Here is a 19,829-nt window from a genome sequence, read left to right as displayed (position 1 = left end):
CACTACTGCACTCCAGCCTGGGCAACACAGTGAGACTCAAAAAATTTTTAAAGTGTATATATATATGTATATAGATACACATACACACACATATGTACATATTTATATATGTGTATGTGTGTATGTGTATCTATATATATATAAAGGCACTACCAGAACCATATGTTTTAACACTGAACTATATTCTTATTTGTCCATAACTATGTATCTCATATCTATTTTATGATTGCTTTCATCCATGTAGGTAAATCCCTATAACTAGAATGTAAGTTTCACAGATAGGAATCAGGCCACCTAGCTGATAAATACCAATAAACACCCAGCACAGTCCCGAAGGGCAGAAGTGTTAGACATTCTCAATGTTGTTGTTGTTGTTGTTGTTGTTGTTTTATCCATTTAAATTGACTGACATTTGAAATGGACTTCTTGACTTGAAGGGCAAAGGATTAAGGGATGTTTTGTCCTGGCAGCCTTCTGAAAGCTTGAGTTCATGGCCACTCTAAGCCTCTAGCCATAGCTAGAGTATCTGCTTCTGGAAAAGGTCCTGAAGGCCAGGGATCGGGGAAGCCCTCAGGGTGAGCAGTGGCATGCCCACCGTCCTCTACAGAGTTCTGCTTTCCACACTACATGCTTTGGTGCAGGGCATGCATAATGCTACTGAAGCCATCATAGTCTTCTTTAGGTGTCCTGAGCAGACTGTTACCTATCTCCTAGCCAGGAATGCCCTGCCCCATCCTCTCCACTCATTTAAATGAGTCCTGCTGTCCTCCCTGGCTTGGACCTGCCTCCAGCCATGGGCCACCCTGCTCTCTTTCTCTGTATTGCTAGCACACAGTGTCTCTTCTTAGATACTTACCCTTTCTTCCCTTATGCCATTCTTTATCTTTTTATCTAATCCTCTTGCCCATCTTAGTTACATTCTATGTTCCTTTAGAATTGGGGCTGTGTCTTATTTTTCTTATTTCCTCTAGGAGCCAGCACAGGGCATGGCACACTGCATATCCTCACGAACTGTCAGGAGATGTGGCTGCTTCTACAGGATATCAGCTTTTCCTTGTGGTCACCACCTTTCAAGTGTGTGCTTTCAGGCCTTAAGGTTCTAGACATGACACAGAGCAAGACTAAAGACATGCATAGCTTCCTCAGCAGTCTGTGGTAAGATTCAGGGTACAGTGGAGAACCCAGAGTGGACTAACCCTGAAACATATTTTTTCCACTTAATCTGGACATTTAAAAATCATCAGTACATAGCTGTGTCAGTGGTTTGGAGCAATGCCAATAGAAAGTTGATGATAAACTTGCAAAATAAAGGGAACTAGTATTTAATGAACACTTGCTATTTGCTAAGCAGTTTACATATATTATTGCATTTAATTCTTATAAACAGCCCTTTAAGGTGGATTTTATCTTAGAATTTAATCATGATTGTGTTCCTAAGGCATAGTGCAATGCCTGGTACATAGTGGGCACTTAACAAATATTGAATTAAGTTAAATTCCATAAAATCAAGAATGCATAGCTGATCTCAAGAGGAAACATCTGCAAATGCTTACCTCCACAGAATCAAATATCACTGCTGGTACAGCTATGTTGTTCATTTTTGCAGCTTTTTGGATGATATCTTCAGCCTCTCTAAATCTTCTCTGGGATATCAGCCATCGGGGAGATTCAGGAATGAACCTATAATTTATTTGTAATATTTAATAATTTTTCACAACAGCAGGGTTGGATACTATTAAATCTCAGTTTTCCCCAGATAGTTGTAATTTTGTAGAATTCTAGTTTGTCTTTTTAAAGGGAGTCCACATAAGATTTCTATTGGAGCATAGGAATAAATAAAAGCACCTTCAAGTTTCAAACTTCTGATCAAATTATAAGACTGATCATCAGTTGTGCTTGAGACCAGGACCAGACGATAAGGGGTGACATTAACTATGGGCATGTTTGAGCCAGGACATCTGGAGAAGTTCATCCAAAACTTATAGGCATTGTGGCTCATAAAATAAATGTAGCTACTAGACTGTAAGTTCCCCTAGAGAAGAGACTGTCTTTGCAGTGGGTCCATCCTAAGGAGAATTGCTGGTGTCCCAGCTGGTGACATTCACAATTTATTGGCAAAAGGATGGTCAGGGCATCTGTGTTCTTGATCTTTTCCTTTAGTCAAAAGAGAAGGTGAGGCCACTGACACCTGCCTGTGTGGGGTCCCCATGGCTTTCAACAGATTCCCAGATCAGCGAGTGCCCAAACCAGTTTTTGCGAGATGAGCCCCAATGTTGTCTTTTTGTTAACATCTAAAAGCTTATTGTTTTAAATTACATAGTCTATTCCCATTTATAGCTGATGCTCAAACACAGTTGCAAATAATAGGACTTCTATTCTTTCTAAATTTTTATTTCTCAAAATCTTTTAGCCATTCTCCTGTCAGCTCTCATTTTCCTTACCTATTGTTAGTACAGATGGTCCCTAACTTATGATGGTTCAACTTACGATTTTTCTACTATAGGAGAAAAGTGATATGCATTGAGTAGAAACCTTACTTTGAGTACTCATACATACAGCCATTCTGTTGTTCACTTCCAGTACAGTATTTAATAAATTACATGAAATATTCAACACTTAATCATAAAATAGGTTTTGTGTTAGAAAATGTTGCCCAACTGTAGGCTAATGTTAGTGTTCTGAGCATGTTTAAGGTAGGTCGGGCTGAGCTATGATATTTGGTAGGGATGCAGGGCAGGCAAGCCCCAGAGTGGGGTTTGGCCCATGAGGGTTCTTGGCTTTGCCCAGGAAATAATTCAAGGGCAAACTGGAGGTGGAAGAAAACAGGTTTATTGAAGAGACAATGTTACAGCTCAGTGACTGCTCCTGCAGAGCAGGGCTGCCCCACAGGCAGAGTAGCAGCTCAGGACAGTTTTGCACTCATATTTATAACTACTTTTAATTACATGTAGATGAAAGGGCAGTTTATGCAGAAATTTCTAGGGAAAGGGTAGTAATTTTTAGGTCATTGGGTCATTGCCATGGAAAGGGGCAATAAAGCCTGAGTGTTGTCATGGCAACAGTAAACTGACATGGCACACTGGTGGGCGTGTCTTATGGAAAGCATCTTCTGCCCTGGCTCTGTTTTAGCTGGTCCTCAGTTTGGTCCGGTGTCCAAGCCCTGGCTCTGGAGTCATGTCTGGCTTCCTACCTCAGTAGGTTAGATGTATTGACCTAGGATATTCTCAATTTACAATCAGCTTATTGGGATGTAACCCCATTATAAGTCGAAGAGCATCTGTACTTACTTAGCCTAGAAAACAAATTATAAGTAGCAGACACAGAGTCCTCTATAATTAATTGGCCCAAATCCACACTAGGAATAAGCTCAGAGCAAAACAAATGACGAACTAGCAGGTTCCCTCTCCAGCTTACTAGCACATGAGTTGAAAAATGAGCTCAGTTTGCATTTTTCAGAATATGCCTTTAGTTGGTCCCTATAGGAACTACAATAATATTAGGTCACCGACTTCCAGTAATTAGAACTGTGTTGTCCAATAGAAACTTCTGAAATGTTCTGTATCTGTGCTAAGACAGCACCCACTAACCACATGTAGCTATTGAGCTAGTGTGATTGAAGAAACGAAAATCTAATTTTATTTACTTTTAATTAATTTTAATTTAAATAGCTGCATGTGACTGGTGGCTACTATATTAGTGCAGAATTGGAGATCTTACTACACAGCCACGATATACCTCATGGATAGATGCTTCTACTTTGGGCCAGTATCTTTCTCCAACCAGATTATGCTTAGAAATATTCTACCTTTTTTCTACAGATCACTGGCCTCAGATTCTTAATGTTTAATCAGCTAGAAATTGCATAGCTTTCCTCATGTTTCATCTATGGCCTGCTTCCCTACCCCATCCCCACCCCCTATACATATACTCCATTCACACCTGTGGCCACTTACTGCCAAGCCTTTTAAAGGAAACTTGGGACATAAAAAGTTCCCCAAACCACCAGCAATGCCTCTATGTAAGTTTATCTCCCATTTCTAGCCCACTGTACTCAGGGCCACTGGTATCTCTAGTTTTGAATTGCTTTGATATTTTTGTGTGTGTGCACATAATCTCAAATCTAGCTGATGATTTCAAGAGTCAGTGGAGTGCCAAATGAGGTTGCACACTATAATCTCTCTGTAGATTTAATTCAGACTAAACAGGAGTGAGGTGTTGCTGGAGAGCTTGTCTCATACTGAGCAGGTGGCAGGGTCCACGTCAGCTCTAAGCATCCCCCCATATCCCAACCACTAGACTGATGAGCATCCCTTTGGGAAGCCCCACCTGCAAGGATGGGATGTTCAGAAGAAAGCTATTTTCTTTTACAGGAAAATGATAAGACCACTGATAAACGTTCAGGGGGAGCATTCAGCTTTTCAGTGCTGGTCCCGGGCTGGCCTCTATCTGGGTCAAGTCCTGTCCCTGGTACAGTATGCCCACAGCCAGGAGCACTCATGGACTGGCCCCTGGGAAACAGAAGAAAGAGCTCTCCTTAAGGCAGAGTGAGCAGGCTCCCTGTGGGATGGACCTCCTCGCTGGAAACTCTGGAGGCTAACTCTGGAGGGCTAATGGATCAGAGCTGTTCATTCCTCGCTGTGACATATGGTCCTGAGGCAAATCCCATCCCTACTAATCTCTGTACAGCCAATCAGGGCCCTTACATTGTTATTCTCTCTCTCTTTCTCTCTCTGTCTCTCTTTCTCTCTGATAGAATCATACATTAATAAGATTGATTATAACTTTTTTTGAGACAGCATCTCATTCTATCCAGGCTGGAGTGCAGTGGCATGATCATAGAGCTCACTGTAATCTTGAACTCCCAGGCTCAAGGGACCCTCCCACCTCCACCTCCTAAGTAGCTGGGACTACAGGCACTCACCACTGCACCCAGCTAATTTTTTATTTTTAGTACAGACAGGGTTTTGACATGTTGCCCGGGCTGGTTTTGAACTGCTGGGCTAAAGTGATCCTCCCAACTTGGCCTCCCAAAGTGCTGGGATTACAGGTGTGAACCACCATACCTGGCTAATTATAACACTTTGAAAGTACTGGTCCCTTAGGTCAAAATGACAACTAGAGCCAGAGCACATAGTTTATTAAAATCATTCAGCTGAAGAGGCAGAAAAAAACCTTTGAATAATCTTGTCTTGTGTCTTGAGAGAACCTCTAGTCACTAACATCTTTTCCAATAAATTCAGTTAGCAAGGGAGTTGTGGAGAGAGGGACAGATGATGATGATGATGATAATTACTCTCATTCCGAAAATTGCTCTGCTCTTGTAAATCTGGGATGCTTTCCTTGGAGGCACAGCTATGTAGATAATGGCCAGCCCTTATTCACTGCTCCTCAGGCCGGGTTTCCTGGTCCTCAGACAGGGTTCCAGAGGAGTGTTGCAAATCAGAATAATTCCTAACCTTTAACAAACTATCAACTGCACCTGCACACTTCATGCCAAGAATTTACACTGATAAATCACAGCACTCTTACAGATCGTGAGAATACAGGGGCTTAGAGTGAGCCTACCTGAACTGCGCTGTCTAGTCAGACAGGTGGCCTGCCTGTCAACCTCTATGACTGCCTAACAGATGCAGTAAGATAAAGGCCTAGACAGCTTCCCAGTCAGGAGGTGTCCAAAGGACAGGGCAACCATGAGGTCTAGTCTAAATTGTGAGTTCTGAAAAATGATCAAAGAAGCTGGTGTTATGTGTAAGCAGGTAGAAGTTATGCAGTTCAGTGAAACTAGTCAGTGCTGGAGGATTTGACTTTGATGTAATGAAATCAAACCAAGAAGAATTAATGAGAGAGAAAGAGAATGAGAGAGAGACAGAACCAGACCCACCAATGGAAGGAATCCCTTTCCTCTTGCTTAAATATGAAAAAGCAAGGAAACAGGAAATCCCCAAAGAGAGGGTATGTCTGACACCTTATTCCATGATTTTTAATTTATTCTTTCACCTAAAATCTGCCAGATAGTCATACTGGGTAAGACTGCGGCCAGAATCTTCAAACTTTGTTATTCCTGTAACTGTTGTGTTATACTGAGTTGAAATTGAGTTGGGAGGTTGTGGGAGGGGAGAAGAGAACATTTCTCTAACAATTTATTAAATAAAAAGTAATTTTCTCACTCTTCAAGACATAGCAGATAAATAGGCACACTACCATAAGTGCTAATAAATAGGCTTCCCTTTCATAGATGCTAATCATTATATGGTAGGGAAGCTTGAAGAATTACATTAGTAGGATGAGATTTTTCTAGAGAGAGAAAAGTGATGAAAGAGCAGGGGGCAGAGTTAAAAACAACAAAATCCAACACCACCAGCGCCACAAATAAGTAGCAACAGACAAGAGTGGCTGGTGTCAAGGAAGAGATTGGAATCCTGAGAATGTGCTTTTTAGGACAATGGAGACTCAAACTCCAGCACACAGGCCCACCCACAATGAGGCAAAAACTCCCAGCTTGGAAACTGGCCTCTGCGAGTTCCGTGGAGGTCATACAAGCCCAAGCTAGGTCAGCACCAGGCTCCAGGTGTGTTCCAGGTGTACTGACCTGCAGCAGAGGGCCTGTCTGGGGACGAGTCACACTCACCACCACAGCGGGACGCACAGCACTCCCGGCACCGTCAGCGCCAGCAGCAGCATCCGCCAGTCTCTGATGAAGTAAGCAAACAGTGGCAGCAGCATATAGCCAACTGCAAAAAATGTGCACACTCCTAATGTAGAGAATATAATACGAACTGACTTGCCAAGAATTTCTGTTCCTGTTCAAAACAAGGGAGGAGTATTAGCATATTATCTCACTTTAATATTTGCTTTTTATATCATTATGTGGCAGTTAGAATTCAAACTATCACCAATTAGAAAAGGGGAAAGGTATTTGCCTCGTTGCCCAGAGCAGGCATGGTCAGGGTAGAGGAAGGTGGGAAGTGATCCAAGACTTGGCAACTTATAGAAGGCTGAATTTCCATGAGATTTTAACGGAGCCATAGATTTATTTATTTTTAATTTATTATTATTATTATTATTATTATTATAAGACAAAATCTCCCTCTGTTGCCCGGGCTGCAGTGCAGTGGCGCGATCTCAGCTCACTGCAACCTCTGCCTCCCAAGCTCAAGTGACCTTCCCACTTCGGCCTTCCGAATAGCTGGGACTACAGGCGCACACCACCAGGCCTGGCTAATTTTTGTATTTTTGGTAGAGACAGGGTTTCGCCATGTTGGCCAGGCTGGTCTCGAACTCCTGACCTCAAGTGATCCACCTGCCTTGGCCTCCCAAAATGTTGGGATTACAGGCGTGAGCCACCATCCCTGGCCAATTTATTTTAAGGCCATTCCATGTCATAAAAATATGCCCAGCCCCAAGAGCTAATCCCTTCTGAGAATGCCACATTTCCAAAATAAGAGCCCCAACATGAGAAGCAGAGAGAACGTTTCAGGAGACAAACAGTGGCTCTTCTGAGGGGCCATGTGGGGTCACGGTGTGTGTAGCCTTTCCAACAGTTCTGAACTGTAAATAAACAGACATTGGCCCATCAGGAAGCAGTGGAGAGTTCACCGTTTCCAAGACCTCAGGACACACTTACCCATGCCTGAGCCCTGAGAAATCAGTTGGAGTGAGCTGGCTCTGGAGGTGCACAGACAGGCCTTCAGCACCCAGGACTGAATTCCCTGCAGCCTTGCTGTGCCCAGAGATCAGCCCAGGCAGACACAGTCCATTTGGACCAAGGAAAGAAAAGCAGGAGCTGTTCTGCCGCCCCTGCAGGCAGCAGCCCTAGACCTGGCCACACACTCATTGAACTCCACAGAGCTTTCCCTGAACAGCAGAAAGGCCCATGACTGCTTGGTGCGGGCACTGCTTTTTGGGAAAGGACATGCAGGCGACTGTTGGCCTCTGCTCAGTGCCACAGTGGATCACTTGGCACCAGATGGGAGTCCAAGAACAAAGCTCCTTCTCTTGTCACGGAGCTCCGGGCCCTTTCCAGAGTCTGCCCTTGGTTCTCTACACCTAGGGCGGAGATTTGACCAATGGCAATGGCTCTGCCTTTTGTTGGGGATCTGCCCACACTACAGAGTAGTGACCCGGAAGATACAAAACAGATAATTCAAAGGTCATTCATGCTTGCCTTTCAAGAGAGACTTTCTCAATCATGTTTATATGTTCTAGGCACAGGCAAAGGGATTAAGAGCTCATTCCAGAGAAGCAGCAAAATTACTACGTTGGCTGGTTTCTCATTTTATCACCTACCTGTTCCCATCCCACCCCACTCATTCTCCCTCACTGTTCATAATTGAGAGATCTGCCTTAGTGGGTCCCTCTCGAGAGGCCATTTAAAAACCCGGACTGACAGAAACAGCCAGTACTTTGTGCCTCCTGCATCCCATGTTGGAGACAATAGTCCTAACCACCCAGAGCATTGCTCAGCCTATAAACCCATTTCCAAGGATAGGGCTTGACTTCTTTGAGGATCATGAGTATGATTTCCAGGTCTTTTCTGACCTCATTAATGACCTTCCTGCTATGCACTGGTTTCTAAACCCTTTGGCTGTGATTATGATGTGGAAATAAATAGAGGGTGCTTTATTCCTAAGCAGAGATTCAGAAGTGAAGCAGCAGAGGGTTTGATTTTGGAAAAGAGAGAGTGTGCAGGATCAAGTGAGAATCTTGCAGAATTGTGAGGCCAGAGGAGCTTTATCCTACCTTCATGACCTTGTTAAGAAAAGAGAAGTTACACTACTGGGTTCCTGGATAATTTCCCTCTCTAAGCGTGAGTCTCAGACCAGAACAGTTATATAACTTTGCAGAGTGCGTGTTGGGGACAGAGACTTTATGGGTCTCCCTCTTTGCCTTCCTGTGGACAGCATGGATGGTACAAATTGAAACAATTCCTTTTTAGCCCTACTTTCTGCTCTCTGACTTTTAGGCAGTCACCTTTCCTTAAACAGGATCACCATCTTCACAGCTAGCATTTTTTTGAGTAGATACTTTGAGACAGGTTCCAGGCTAAGTGTTTACATATATTATCTCTTTGACCCTTCACACCAGTTATATAAAAACTAATATTCCAGGCAAGGCACAGTGGCTTATGCCTGTAATCCCAGCACTTTGGGAGGCCGAGGTAGGCAGATCACCTGAGGTCAGGAGTTCGAAACCAGCCTGACCAATACGATGAAACCCGTCTCTACTAAGTAAACAAAAATTAGCCAGGCATGGTGGCATGGGCCTGTAATCCCAGCTACTCGGGAGGCTGAGACAGGATAATCACTTGAACCCAGGAGGCAGAGGTTGCAGTGAGCTGAGATCATGCCACTGCACTCCAGCCTGGGAAACAAGAACAAAACTCCATCTCAAACAAAAACAAAAATAAAAACTAATGTTCCTCCTACTTTACACATAATTAGCTGAGACTTCAGAGTTAAAGCCAGTTGCCTAAATTCATGCACATAATAAGTGGTATACCAGGATTCAAGCCTTATTTGCTCTATGGATACTGGTCTACCTTCCAAAAAAAAAAAAAAAAAAAAAAAAAATTACTGGGGGCATGACTTGGCCTTATAACGCAGTTCTTCAACTGAGATTCCAATAGAGACATGAGGGGAGATGGGTAAGGCCATATCCTGATTTCACTTTTACAATTTTCTTTTTTTTCTTTCTTTCTTTTTTTTTTTTTTGAGATAGACTTGTGCTCTGTCGCCTAGGCCAGAGTGCAGTGGCGCAATCTCAGCTCACTATAACCTCTGCCTCCTGGGTTCAAGCGATTTTCCTGCCTCAGCCTCCCAAGTAGCTGGGACTACAGGTGCTTGCCACCATGCCTGGCTAATTTTTGTATTTTTGGTAGAGATGGGGTTTTGCCATATTGGCCAGGCTGGTCTTGAACTCCTGACCTCAGGTGATCCACCCACCTTATCCCCCTTTCAGAAGTAGAGTTGCATTTTCCCTTCCTGGGCTTGTCACTGGAGGCCAGCCAGCCCCCTCTGAGGAATGCTAGGAGAGAAGCCTGATTACACAGATCTTTCATGGCCTGCCGCTGCCACGAGCTTTCCATGTGGCAGTGAAACAGATGACAGTGGTGACTCCTGCTGTGCTGACTGGGGATCCCTGTCCTGGTCCCCTGTGCTCTGTCTGCCTCTTCTGTCTGCTTTGCTTCTAGGGCAAAGCCTGGTTGGTCTTGGTCTGGCTGGGCCTCTGAGTTTCTCCTGGGAGTGAAACATTGACATCTAAGCCAAAGGGACATGACCTGGCTAGGATGAGGGCCAGGATAGCCTTAGGAGTATTGCCCACCACCTGTCACACCCATCTGAATCTGAGCACTTTCTCCAAGAGGGGGTGACTTAGAGAGGGCCAGGCTCCCTTCCATGTAGAGCAGTACCTGCCCCAGGAACTGCCGGGCCCATTCCACACAGAGGCAGGACATGCATCTTCATAAATGACCAACATAGGCTCTAAGTAGACCCCAGCTCAAGAAATGAGACTGTAGTGCAGCTGCCAGGATATGAGGTAAGAGCCAGGAACCCTAGGCTAGGAGTGTCCTCCATCTGGCAAGGGGAGAGCCTGAGTTCCTTGATGCTAAGTTGCTACTAGAGTGACTGTGATAAACCCTCCTTCGTAGAGATATTATTATGAAGACTGAGACCATGTATGTAAAGTGCCTAGGAGGGTGTCTGGCATGTGGCAGGTGCTCAGTAATAATTATTCTTTATCCTGGTCGAGCAGTTGAAATGTGCTGCATGTCAGAGGAATGATGGAAAGTACAATGCCTTTGATGCAAAAAGACCCAGTGAAGACAGTAGAACCCCTCTTCAAGGCTTAACAGATGTTCGCCTGCTCAGGGCTTCCCCTCTCTCTACACCAATCACTGTAGTCAAAAGTAACATTTCCTATCTCTGTGTATACCCAGTAATATGTGCCCCACTCCCTTGACCCACGTCCCCATGTCCACAGTGACAGCTGCATTGGCTGCAGAGGCACAACCAGGCAGTGAGCTCCTTGTGAATAGACAGGCGTGAGTTCTTGCTCTTCCCTGGGTCCCCCCAGTTCTTCCCTCTCATGGTGCAATGCAAATAAGGTATGCCAGCAAATTTCTGCATCATGTTCATGGATTTATATGCCAGCTCATCCCTTGGAAATTTTGAGGCAACTTCAAATTTAAATACAATAAAATAATGGTAACATTAAAGTAAGATATAAAGAAAAGTAAAAAGTTGTGCCTTGCTGAAAAGAACAAAAATATGCAGCTGACTATTTTGAAAACAGTTTGGCAGTTCCTCAAAAGGTAAATATAGAATCAGCATAGGGCCTAGCAGAGGTCCTACCTTATACCCAAGAGAATTAAAAACATATATCCACTAGGCCGGGCGCGGTGGCTCAAGCCTGTAATCCCAGCACTTTGGGAGGCCGAGACGGGCGGATCACGAGGTCAGGAGATCAAGACCATCCTGGCTAACACGGTGAAACCCCGTCTCTACTAAAAATACAAAAAAAATTAGCCGGGCGAGATGGCGGGCGCCTGTAAACCCAGCTACTTGGGAGGCTGAGGCAGGAGAATGGCGTGAACCTGGGAGGCAGAGTTGCAGTGAGCTGAGATCCGGCCACTGCAATCCAGCCTGGGCAACAGAGCAAGACTCCGCCTCAAAAAAACAAAAAAACAAAAAAACAAAAAACATATATCCACAAAAATACTTATTCTCCAATGTTCATAGCATTATTCGTAACAGCCCCAAAGTAGAAACACCCAGATGTTCAATGACTGATGAATGGATGACCAAAATGTGTTGTCTTCATCCAGTGGAATACTAATTCATGCTACAACATGGATCAACCTTGAAAACAAGTGAATTCAGTCACAAAGGCCACATAATATATGATTCTGTTTATATCAAATGTGCGGAATAGGGAAATCCATTAAAGGCAGAATGTAAATTAGTGGTTGCCAGGGGCATGAGGAAGAGGGAAATGACTGCTAATTCGTATAGGGTTTCTTTTCAGGGTGATGAGGAGTTAGATAGTGTTGCTGGCTGTACAACGTTGTGAATATACTAAAAAACACTGAATTATACACTTTAAAAGTGTGAATATCATGGTATGCAAATCTGTCATGGACTGAATGTTTGTGTCCCTCCATTATTCATATATTGATCCCCTGACCTGATAGGATATAGGATTAGTGTCCTTACAAGAAGAGACACCAGAGAGTGAGCTCTCTATGGCTTGCTCTCTCTTGCTTTCCCTCTCTCTGAGCACTTGCGCAGAAGAAAGACTTAGAGAGAAGGCAGCCATCTGCAACCCAACAGAAGAACCCTCACCAGACACTAACCCTGCTGGCACTTTGATCTTGGACTTCTACCCTCCACAGCTGTGGGAAATAAATTTCGGTTGTTTAAACCACCCAGTCTACAGGATTTTGTTATGGCATCCCAAACAGGCTAAGACAAAATTATATTTCAACTTTTCAATTTAAAAACAGTAAAAAAATATATATATGGCTGATAAAAGCTGCATCATTGATGTAGTTACATTTCAAATTTGCCTGAGCTTCCTGGTAGCCAGAGTTGTAAAGGAAGATGCCATCACTCACACACCTATCAAAAGGAGGAACCTCTAGACATCAGGGGAAGCAAAGCTTTAAATGGTTCAGCATGCCCAAAGACATGTCACATGGGAGGTTGATGTTAGAAGTACTGAAAAATACTGAATTAATGAATCAGTCAGGACAGGAGGTAATTAACTTTTTGTGTTTAAGCAGATAGTTATGGGGGATAAGAGAGGCTACTGATGGTATTCTACCCAGAAGGCCATTGACAGGTGGAGGGCATTATTTCTGGGCAACAGTAGGAGATTGTGAGGGGAGCTGCAGTGTGGGTAGGTTAGTGTCCTTGGTCCCGAGTGGTCATTTCCGCCTAAACCAGCATCATTCCGGCAACACCATCACGTCCAGGCATGTCTGCTTTATGCTGTGTTGGGTAGCACTGTTCTGTCTTTCTCTTTTCTAGCTATGACTCTGGCAGCCTTGATCATTTTTAAAAAGCAGCACAAAACAAGGACTCATTTCTGCACTGCTTTGACAGTGGGAGGAATTTGGCTTCCCAAGTTAATGTGAAATTATCATGCAGGGTTTTGCCAACCCTTCCTTAGGGCCAGAGGGCGGAAGCGAAGGTACTTACCAAACTCCTCAACCCAGACCACACCCTTTGGTTTATTTTAGTCAAATACAACCTGGAATTAAGCTATTTTATCCCAGAAACACCAGAGAGCGCTGCTGCACTGTAGGGAAGCTAGCAGCCACTTTGTCTTTGTACTGTGTCCCCCAACCCCAGGCGCTGACTGAGGTGTCCAGCCATTCCAGAGCAGGCTGGTTTTTGGGGACACTTAAACTTTCAGACCTGAGAACCCAACACAGTGAGTCTCATACCAGGACACAAAAGCCAGCAATTTCTTGCAGAGCACAATGGAGTAAAACTATCACCGGAGAGGCTCCCATAGCACCCTACAACAGGCCTGGCCCCAGGCTGATAGCAAGCCCTCAGAGGCCTGGATCCCGGCTGATAGCGAGGCTGCTGCACCCAGGGTCTTACGTACTGACTGCTGGCTTGACTGATCTTCCATGGCCTTACTTTCCCCTTGGCCCTCTTACCCTTCTTCACCCTGCATGTGGGACCACACGCTGCATGGGGAGCTGGGAGGAGAGTAGATGATAGTGTCAGAGCCAGGGGGCAGCCCTTTCCTGTAGGAAACCTGGGGTATGCTCTCCCTGCCTCACCCACTCACATAGGGGAGGCTTGGAGGCCCCAGAAGCACAATGTGCCACCGAAAAGGCAGATCTCAATGCTGCCCATTCTATAGAACCGGGGATGCCACCACCTGGCACAAATCCCACCTTGTTCCCATTCCCACGGAGAGAGCTTCTCTGGCTTCACCGTGACTCTCTGCCCTTTTGTTCTAGATGGTCCTTCAGGTCCTCCTGGGATATCGGCCTGCTGGTCACAGTCTTCTGTTTTGGGGAGGCCTGTTTGGTTTTTGGTATGTGTCTGGCCCAAGCAGAGCCACATGTTGGGTTTTTCAGGCTTAGAGAGGATCATCACACGGAAGATGGATTCTGGGGACTTTGAACATGAAGACAATAGGCTTTGCCTTGTGTTCTTGGAGCCACTGGGGACTAGGAGGTTGTAATTTCTGTCCTAAGATCCTCCAACCTCCAGTTTCCAACAACACTGGCCTGAAGCTCCCTGTGCCCTCTACACAAAAGATCTTCAAGAAAATCTTACCCCGCTCCTTCCCCCTGCAGGAAGGGGAGCAGCCTCCTCCCGCTGGGGCCTGCTGAAGAGTGTGCTATCTGCTGGGACCATGTGGCTCCAGCATGTTCTTCCCACCTTCTCTCCTCCCTCCTCCCCTCTGCAGACACTGAGGCTGAGCCCATGGCACGGGGCTCTTTGCAAATAATTAAGGAAGTAGAGTTGGAATATTTCCATCCTGGCAACTTGACAGAAGGTATACACACCATCAGTTAAGACAGCACAGCATCTCCAAAGCCAATGAGTCCTTCAGACTCTTAAGAAGCAATCAGAGTCACCTAACCAGATTCGGACTTTTGAGGCAAGAAGAATCATTAGACTTCTATTAAAGGAGTATTAATAATGATGCTGTGACAATAGGGACAAATTGGGATGGTACTGAGCCACCTAGAATATATTATCACCCTAGAGATGATGGGAACTGGTGTCTGCTATCCCAGAGATACCCCTCACCTCTGCTTCTCTCATTTGCCCATTCGCTGGGCTCAGAGAACACACTCTCTCACTCCTGTGGATGACCCTCATCAACTTGCCTGGAGCTCACCTAACTCCCTCCCAGGAAAAGCTGCGGAGGGCCCCAGGGACCTCCTCATGACCTTGTAGCTGATGAGTCTTCCTCATGCAGCCTGACAGCAGATGGGGCTACTATCAGTGCAGGGAGGCTTGTCCTGTGCTTAGCTGATAGACTCTGGGGTGGGCTCTGACTTAGGGCGAGGCCAGATCGGCCCAGTGATGGCGGGCTGGCACTGAACTCCCCCTGTCTGCATGAGCCTCTCCACCTGTGTACTGGCCACAGTGACTACCCTAAGTCCCTTCACAGGCAACCAGGAAGAAGTCTCAAGCCTATACAACTCAGATCAAAGACATCCTCAGGCTGCCCTTCCCCTAAAATGTCCTCCTCTGTGCCTCTCTTAAGCCCTGTGCTCCTGAGAATGTGTCTCAGCTGTTGTGCAGCTGGTTCTTAATGGCTCCAGCTCTTCCTCACCATATTTCAGGGCTCAGCACAGAGGTGGCTCCCTGTGAGTGCCTGCCTTGCCCCTGACTTGCTCCAAGAGCTCCCTCCCAACACACATATATCCAAAGGCTTTGGAAGCACAGCCCAATGGCCCAATGACTTCCTCTTTCTGGGCCTTTCAGAGGGTTGGAGGGAAGTACCCCGTGTCCCAGAAGCCATTCCTACCTAGTATGAAGGCTACCACATAGTTGGAGATCTGGCCCATGCCCACGATGAGAAATAACACAGTGAACATCTCCCAGCTGATGGAGAAAATCTGCAGGAAGCTGAAGCCAGTCTGTACAGCCATGGTTGCGAAGAGAACGTTCTTCCTGCCAAACCTAGAGAATGCAGTATAACCAAAAACATGAGATGTATAGGTTGCCAAGGTGTGTTGCAAGCCCTGAGTCAGGCATCAATGCAGACTTAGTGTTTTTTCAGGACTCTGGCAGACTTTTTTCCCTGTCACACCCTCCCATCTTCCTCCTTGGTGAGGTCTCAGGCATCTGTCTGCTCAGGAGATAGCTTTTGAGATTCTCAGCTTCCTGTGGAGTCACCATGCCTCAAAAGCACGGAGCAGCATACGCAAGGACCATGTGGAAATACGCTCTTTAGAAGGAGCCACAGATAGACGCTACCAGCACATTTCTGGAAAGTGGGTATAGCACAGATTGCAGATATTTCTTGAATCAGCAACATGAAAATTCTGTAAATCCAGAACTAAGAGTCACTCTGCAAGTGGTTTTTAACCTTGGCTGCACTTGAAATCACCTGGAGAGCTTGGAAAAATTACTGATGCCAGCACCCCACCTCCCAAGATTTTAGGATACAGTTTGGGTATCAGGATTTTGGAGTTTCCCAGATGAGTAGCACGCAACCAAAATTGCAAACCACTGCTCTGTGGGAAGGTGTAGCTTTCAGCAATGTCTTTCAGTGACACTGAAGTTGGTTTAAGTGTTACCTTCACATTCTGGTAGTGATCAGTGGGTAGAATGGAGCACAGGTGTGAGCAAAACAGCTTTTCCTGCCCCATTTTCCAAACTCAGGTCTTTGGCTGTTGGCTTGGGCTGGGAAGCTTTCCCCAACACTGCTATTTAGCACCCCCAACTTCCTGCACTGGTCACCACAGCACATCCAGGGGCCTGTGGAACACTGTCTCCCGGGGCTGTGATGTTGCCTCCTCAGGCCTGTAAGCTCTATGAGGCCTAGAGCCAGCGTCAGCTCTGTGGTCTCAGTGTCCAGACAGGGTCCGAGCCATAGCAGCAGTGTGTGCACAATTGGGGCTCACTGTCTGGCTGCTGGCTGTTTGCAGACAGATCCTCTGCCATCCACCCCTGCCCCTGAGGTGGTGGTGGAGCAGGGAGGGCAGTGGTGATGGCAGCGTCATGTTTTGTCAAGGAGTCTGTGGTATGAGGACCCCACTTTCCAGTGGGGTCATTGGCCCCTCCTCACCACTGGCCAAAGCCCTGGGAGTATGAGGCTGAGGGAATGGAACAAAAGTGTGTCCAGGTGAAGGGGACTGAGGGCAGGGTGAATAGGAGACATCGGGCTACTCCTATCACTGAATCAGTGGCCTGAGGGTCCTCCCTTTCTCTGGGTAGAAATATCCTGAATTCAGTCCAGCCCCAAGATAGGCAGTGATTGACAAGGGGCATCATCCCACCTTCCTCCCCTCCCACGTCCTTACCTGTCTGACAGTTGCCCGGAAAGGAAGGAGCCGAGGAGCACTCCTACGAAGAACAGGGAGGTGGTGAGGGGCACCTTCCAGTTGTCCTCACACACCAGATTCCACTGCCAAGGAAGACAGCATGAAGTGTGAGCCCAGCCCCAAGGCAGACCTCAACCCCAGCCCAGCTCCGAAGGAATGTTAGCACGGCTGCCAGGCAGACTCTCCTCCCCTGTGCCAGGATATTGCCTTCGTGCAAAGGGCATAGGCCTTGCAGCCCTGGGTTTGACTGGCCTGTGCCAGGACTGGGGTGAGCAACATGGGGCAGGTCACTGCCCTCCCTGAAACTCAGGATCCTCTTCGGAAAGGGAGGGTGATGCTCCTACTCTGCTCGTGTTACATAGCAAGAAGCCAGCTGAGGCCATGGCTGTGACTGGTGACCCCTCAGCTGTGAGGCAGTCCAAAGTAAAGGTGGCACTGCATCTTCAGAAGCCAGCCTAGTGCAGAGGGGAGGTGTTTGAAAAGCCCAAAGGGCAGGGCAGAGGGCACGGCCACTTAGTCCAGGAGTAAAATTTCTTTTCCTTTGTTGAAAAGTGCAAGTGGTTCCAGGAGCTCTGTGACTTTATTTTCTGAGCAGACCCCTCCAAAAAATCATGTGGTCCCTGGTCCACTCACGCCTAGGGCAAGCTTGTGACCTAATTCAGGGCCCCATCATTCTGGGGCCTACTTACTCCTCTCCAGGGCTCCCTGGCTCCCCTCCTACATCCCTACACCCTCCTTCCCATCCGGCCTTTCCAGAAGTATGGTCCCTCCCATTCCCTAGGGCCTGTGGGCTGCCGCTGCCCTAACAAGTCCCTGCCAGTGCATCTACAAAATGAGAGTTTCAGTCAGAGTTTCAGTTTGACTTAAGTCAATTAAGCAAAATCAAGGGAGGTGACAAACATTTCAAAGTGTGTTTAGTGGCCTTTCATTTATTAATAACAAATAAATAAATGAACAGATGCCAATGAGCACTCCGGGCTTGGGTTCTGGGGGCTGCTGTGTGTGGCAAGATGATCCAGTCTGGAGGAAAGACCCCTGCCTCCCAGCCAGCCCTAGTTCCATCTTGGGTGGGGCTGCTTTTATAGCGTTCGCCAAACAATTCCTTCTGAATCCTCATAACTCCCTTGAAAGTGTGGATTTAAGCACAAACTCACATATTTATATCACACCTCATTCTGCAGCAGACAGAGGTGTTTAGAAAGACACATACAAGAGAAAAATGTAAAACAAAAAGCTAAGGGAATTGGGGCAAATGGAAAATAAAGAGGGGGGAAGTTGTAAAAACCAAGCCTGGGGTAAGACTGACCCTAGACTATCCTGTCCACGGGCCTGCCTGCTTGCCAGACGGGGCTCCAAAACTGGCTCTGTGTATCCCAGCAGCTCAGTTCTCAGAAGGGTTACAGTATCTGAAGTAGTTCACTTATTCGCAGAAGCACAGTTGTAAAGAATACTGAGATCCGAAAGAAGTCTCTCCTATGTACTTCTTCCACAAAGGAACCACTCTGTGATGCTGAGGATAACGTCCTCGAGAATAGCCCTGTCCTAGAGACAATAGCAGGATTCATGAGGCCGCCTCTCACAGGGCTCACAATGCTGGCCACGGGCAACGCCCAACACAGCTCTGCAGAAGAAAAATAAGTTGGGCCAGGAACTCAGCACTCTGCCATTCAGGCACAATCCAAGGATAAATCTGAGACTGTACCCAGAGTAGGATTGCCTCACCTGGGGCTCCTGCATGGGCTTCAGGAGAAAGGGAAATGAATCCTCTAAAACTGTATAGCCAGATTAATGTGTTCTGCCAGTGCATAGACCAGAAGTGGTAAACAAGACGTGTGCCTGCATTCGTGGCCATCTACCTCCAAAAATAACTGTCTAAAGTTTCATTTAAAAGCTTGGGATCTGCTTCTGACTTAGAGAGATGAGCAGTTGAGGCCCCAAAGCCTCATGATGTGGTGTGACCCATTTTGCAGAAGATTAAACTGAGACTGTGAGAATGGGATTTGTCTGAAGTCACAGCAAGTAAATCAGCATGATAGATACCTCTTTAGGCCTCAGAACCCAATCTTGTACCAGTGTCCTGCTTGGACCTGTACTCTCTAAGGCAGGACAAAATGAGCTTATTAAATATGATGCCCTACACTTCTTCAAAGAATGTGACACCAGGAGACAATTACCCAGGACTAGGAGTAGAAGGCCTCCATCACAGCCTTTAGCCTTGGACAGAGCCAAGAAGAAGTCAAGATTGGTAGAGGTATTAACATGCCAACCATCATCATTCCATCTGCAGTTAAGCAGAAAAGCTCTTTCAAATATAATGTGCTCTCCTTTGTAGTTTTTCAAATATTTCTCTGTCTGGACTTTGCCTTAGGGCAGGATAGATAGGATTTAGAGACAGAAAGGAAAGGAGGGCTGTTAGATGTGGAGCCAGGCATTGCATGAGCAAAGGGTGGGACTGGGAACTGACTACTTAATTTGCAAGGTCCAGGGCAAACTGAAAATGCAGAACTCCTTGGTCAAAAATTATTAAGAATTTCAATACAGCAATGGCAAAGCACTGAAACCAAGTGTGGGGCTCTGTGTGACTGCACAGCTGCATGCCCATGAAGCTGGCCCTGGTAGGGGGTCAAACCCGTTCTCCAGGAAATGAAGCAGAGGCAGGAGTTCTGAATGGGGACACTGGGAAGAGGGGTGAGGTGAGGGCCAGCTCCCATCATTCTCCTTCCTGTAGGCTCTGCACTGATGGCTTTCAATCCCATTCCCTCCCTGAAGAGGGGCCCAAGAAGCCCTGTTAGCATCATGC

The 19,829-nt window shown here is 46.3% G+C and overlaps 1 protein-coding gene across 3 annotated transcripts in view; it reads right to left on the bottom strand.

Moving 5' to 3' along the window:
- Positions 1 to 19,829, bottom strand: part of SLC22A4 (solute carrier family 22 member 4) — a 50,662-nt gene that overhangs the window by 14,642 nt on the left and 16,191 nt on the right. For 2 of the 3 annotated variants that reach the window (XM_002804508.4, XM_015140728.3), the window contains exons 2-5: positions 17,009 to 17,112; positions 15,508 to 15,662; positions 6,629 to 6,800; positions 1,554 to 1,680 (exon numbers count right to left, since the gene is read on the bottom strand). In XM_002804508.4, the coding sequence (XP_002804554.2) occupies positions 1,554 to 1,680; positions 6,629 to 6,800; positions 15,508 to 15,662; positions 17,009 to 17,112 (558 nt within the window). The remainder of the gene's footprint in view (positions 1 to 1,553; positions 1,681 to 6,628; positions 6,801 to 15,507; positions 15,663 to 17,008; positions 17,113 to 19,829) is intronic. The other variant, XM_078005157.1, reaches the window with a different exon arrangement.

Source organism: Macaca mulatta, chromosome 6, assembly GCF_049350105.2.
Source record: "Macaca mulatta isolate MMU2019108-1 chromosome 6, T2T-MMU8v2.0, whole genome shotgun sequence".
Lineage (NCBI taxonomy): Eukaryota > Metazoa > Chordata > Mammalia > Primates > Cercopithecidae > Macaca > Macaca mulatta.
This window is presented reverse-complemented; position numbering and strand designations above follow the sequence as displayed.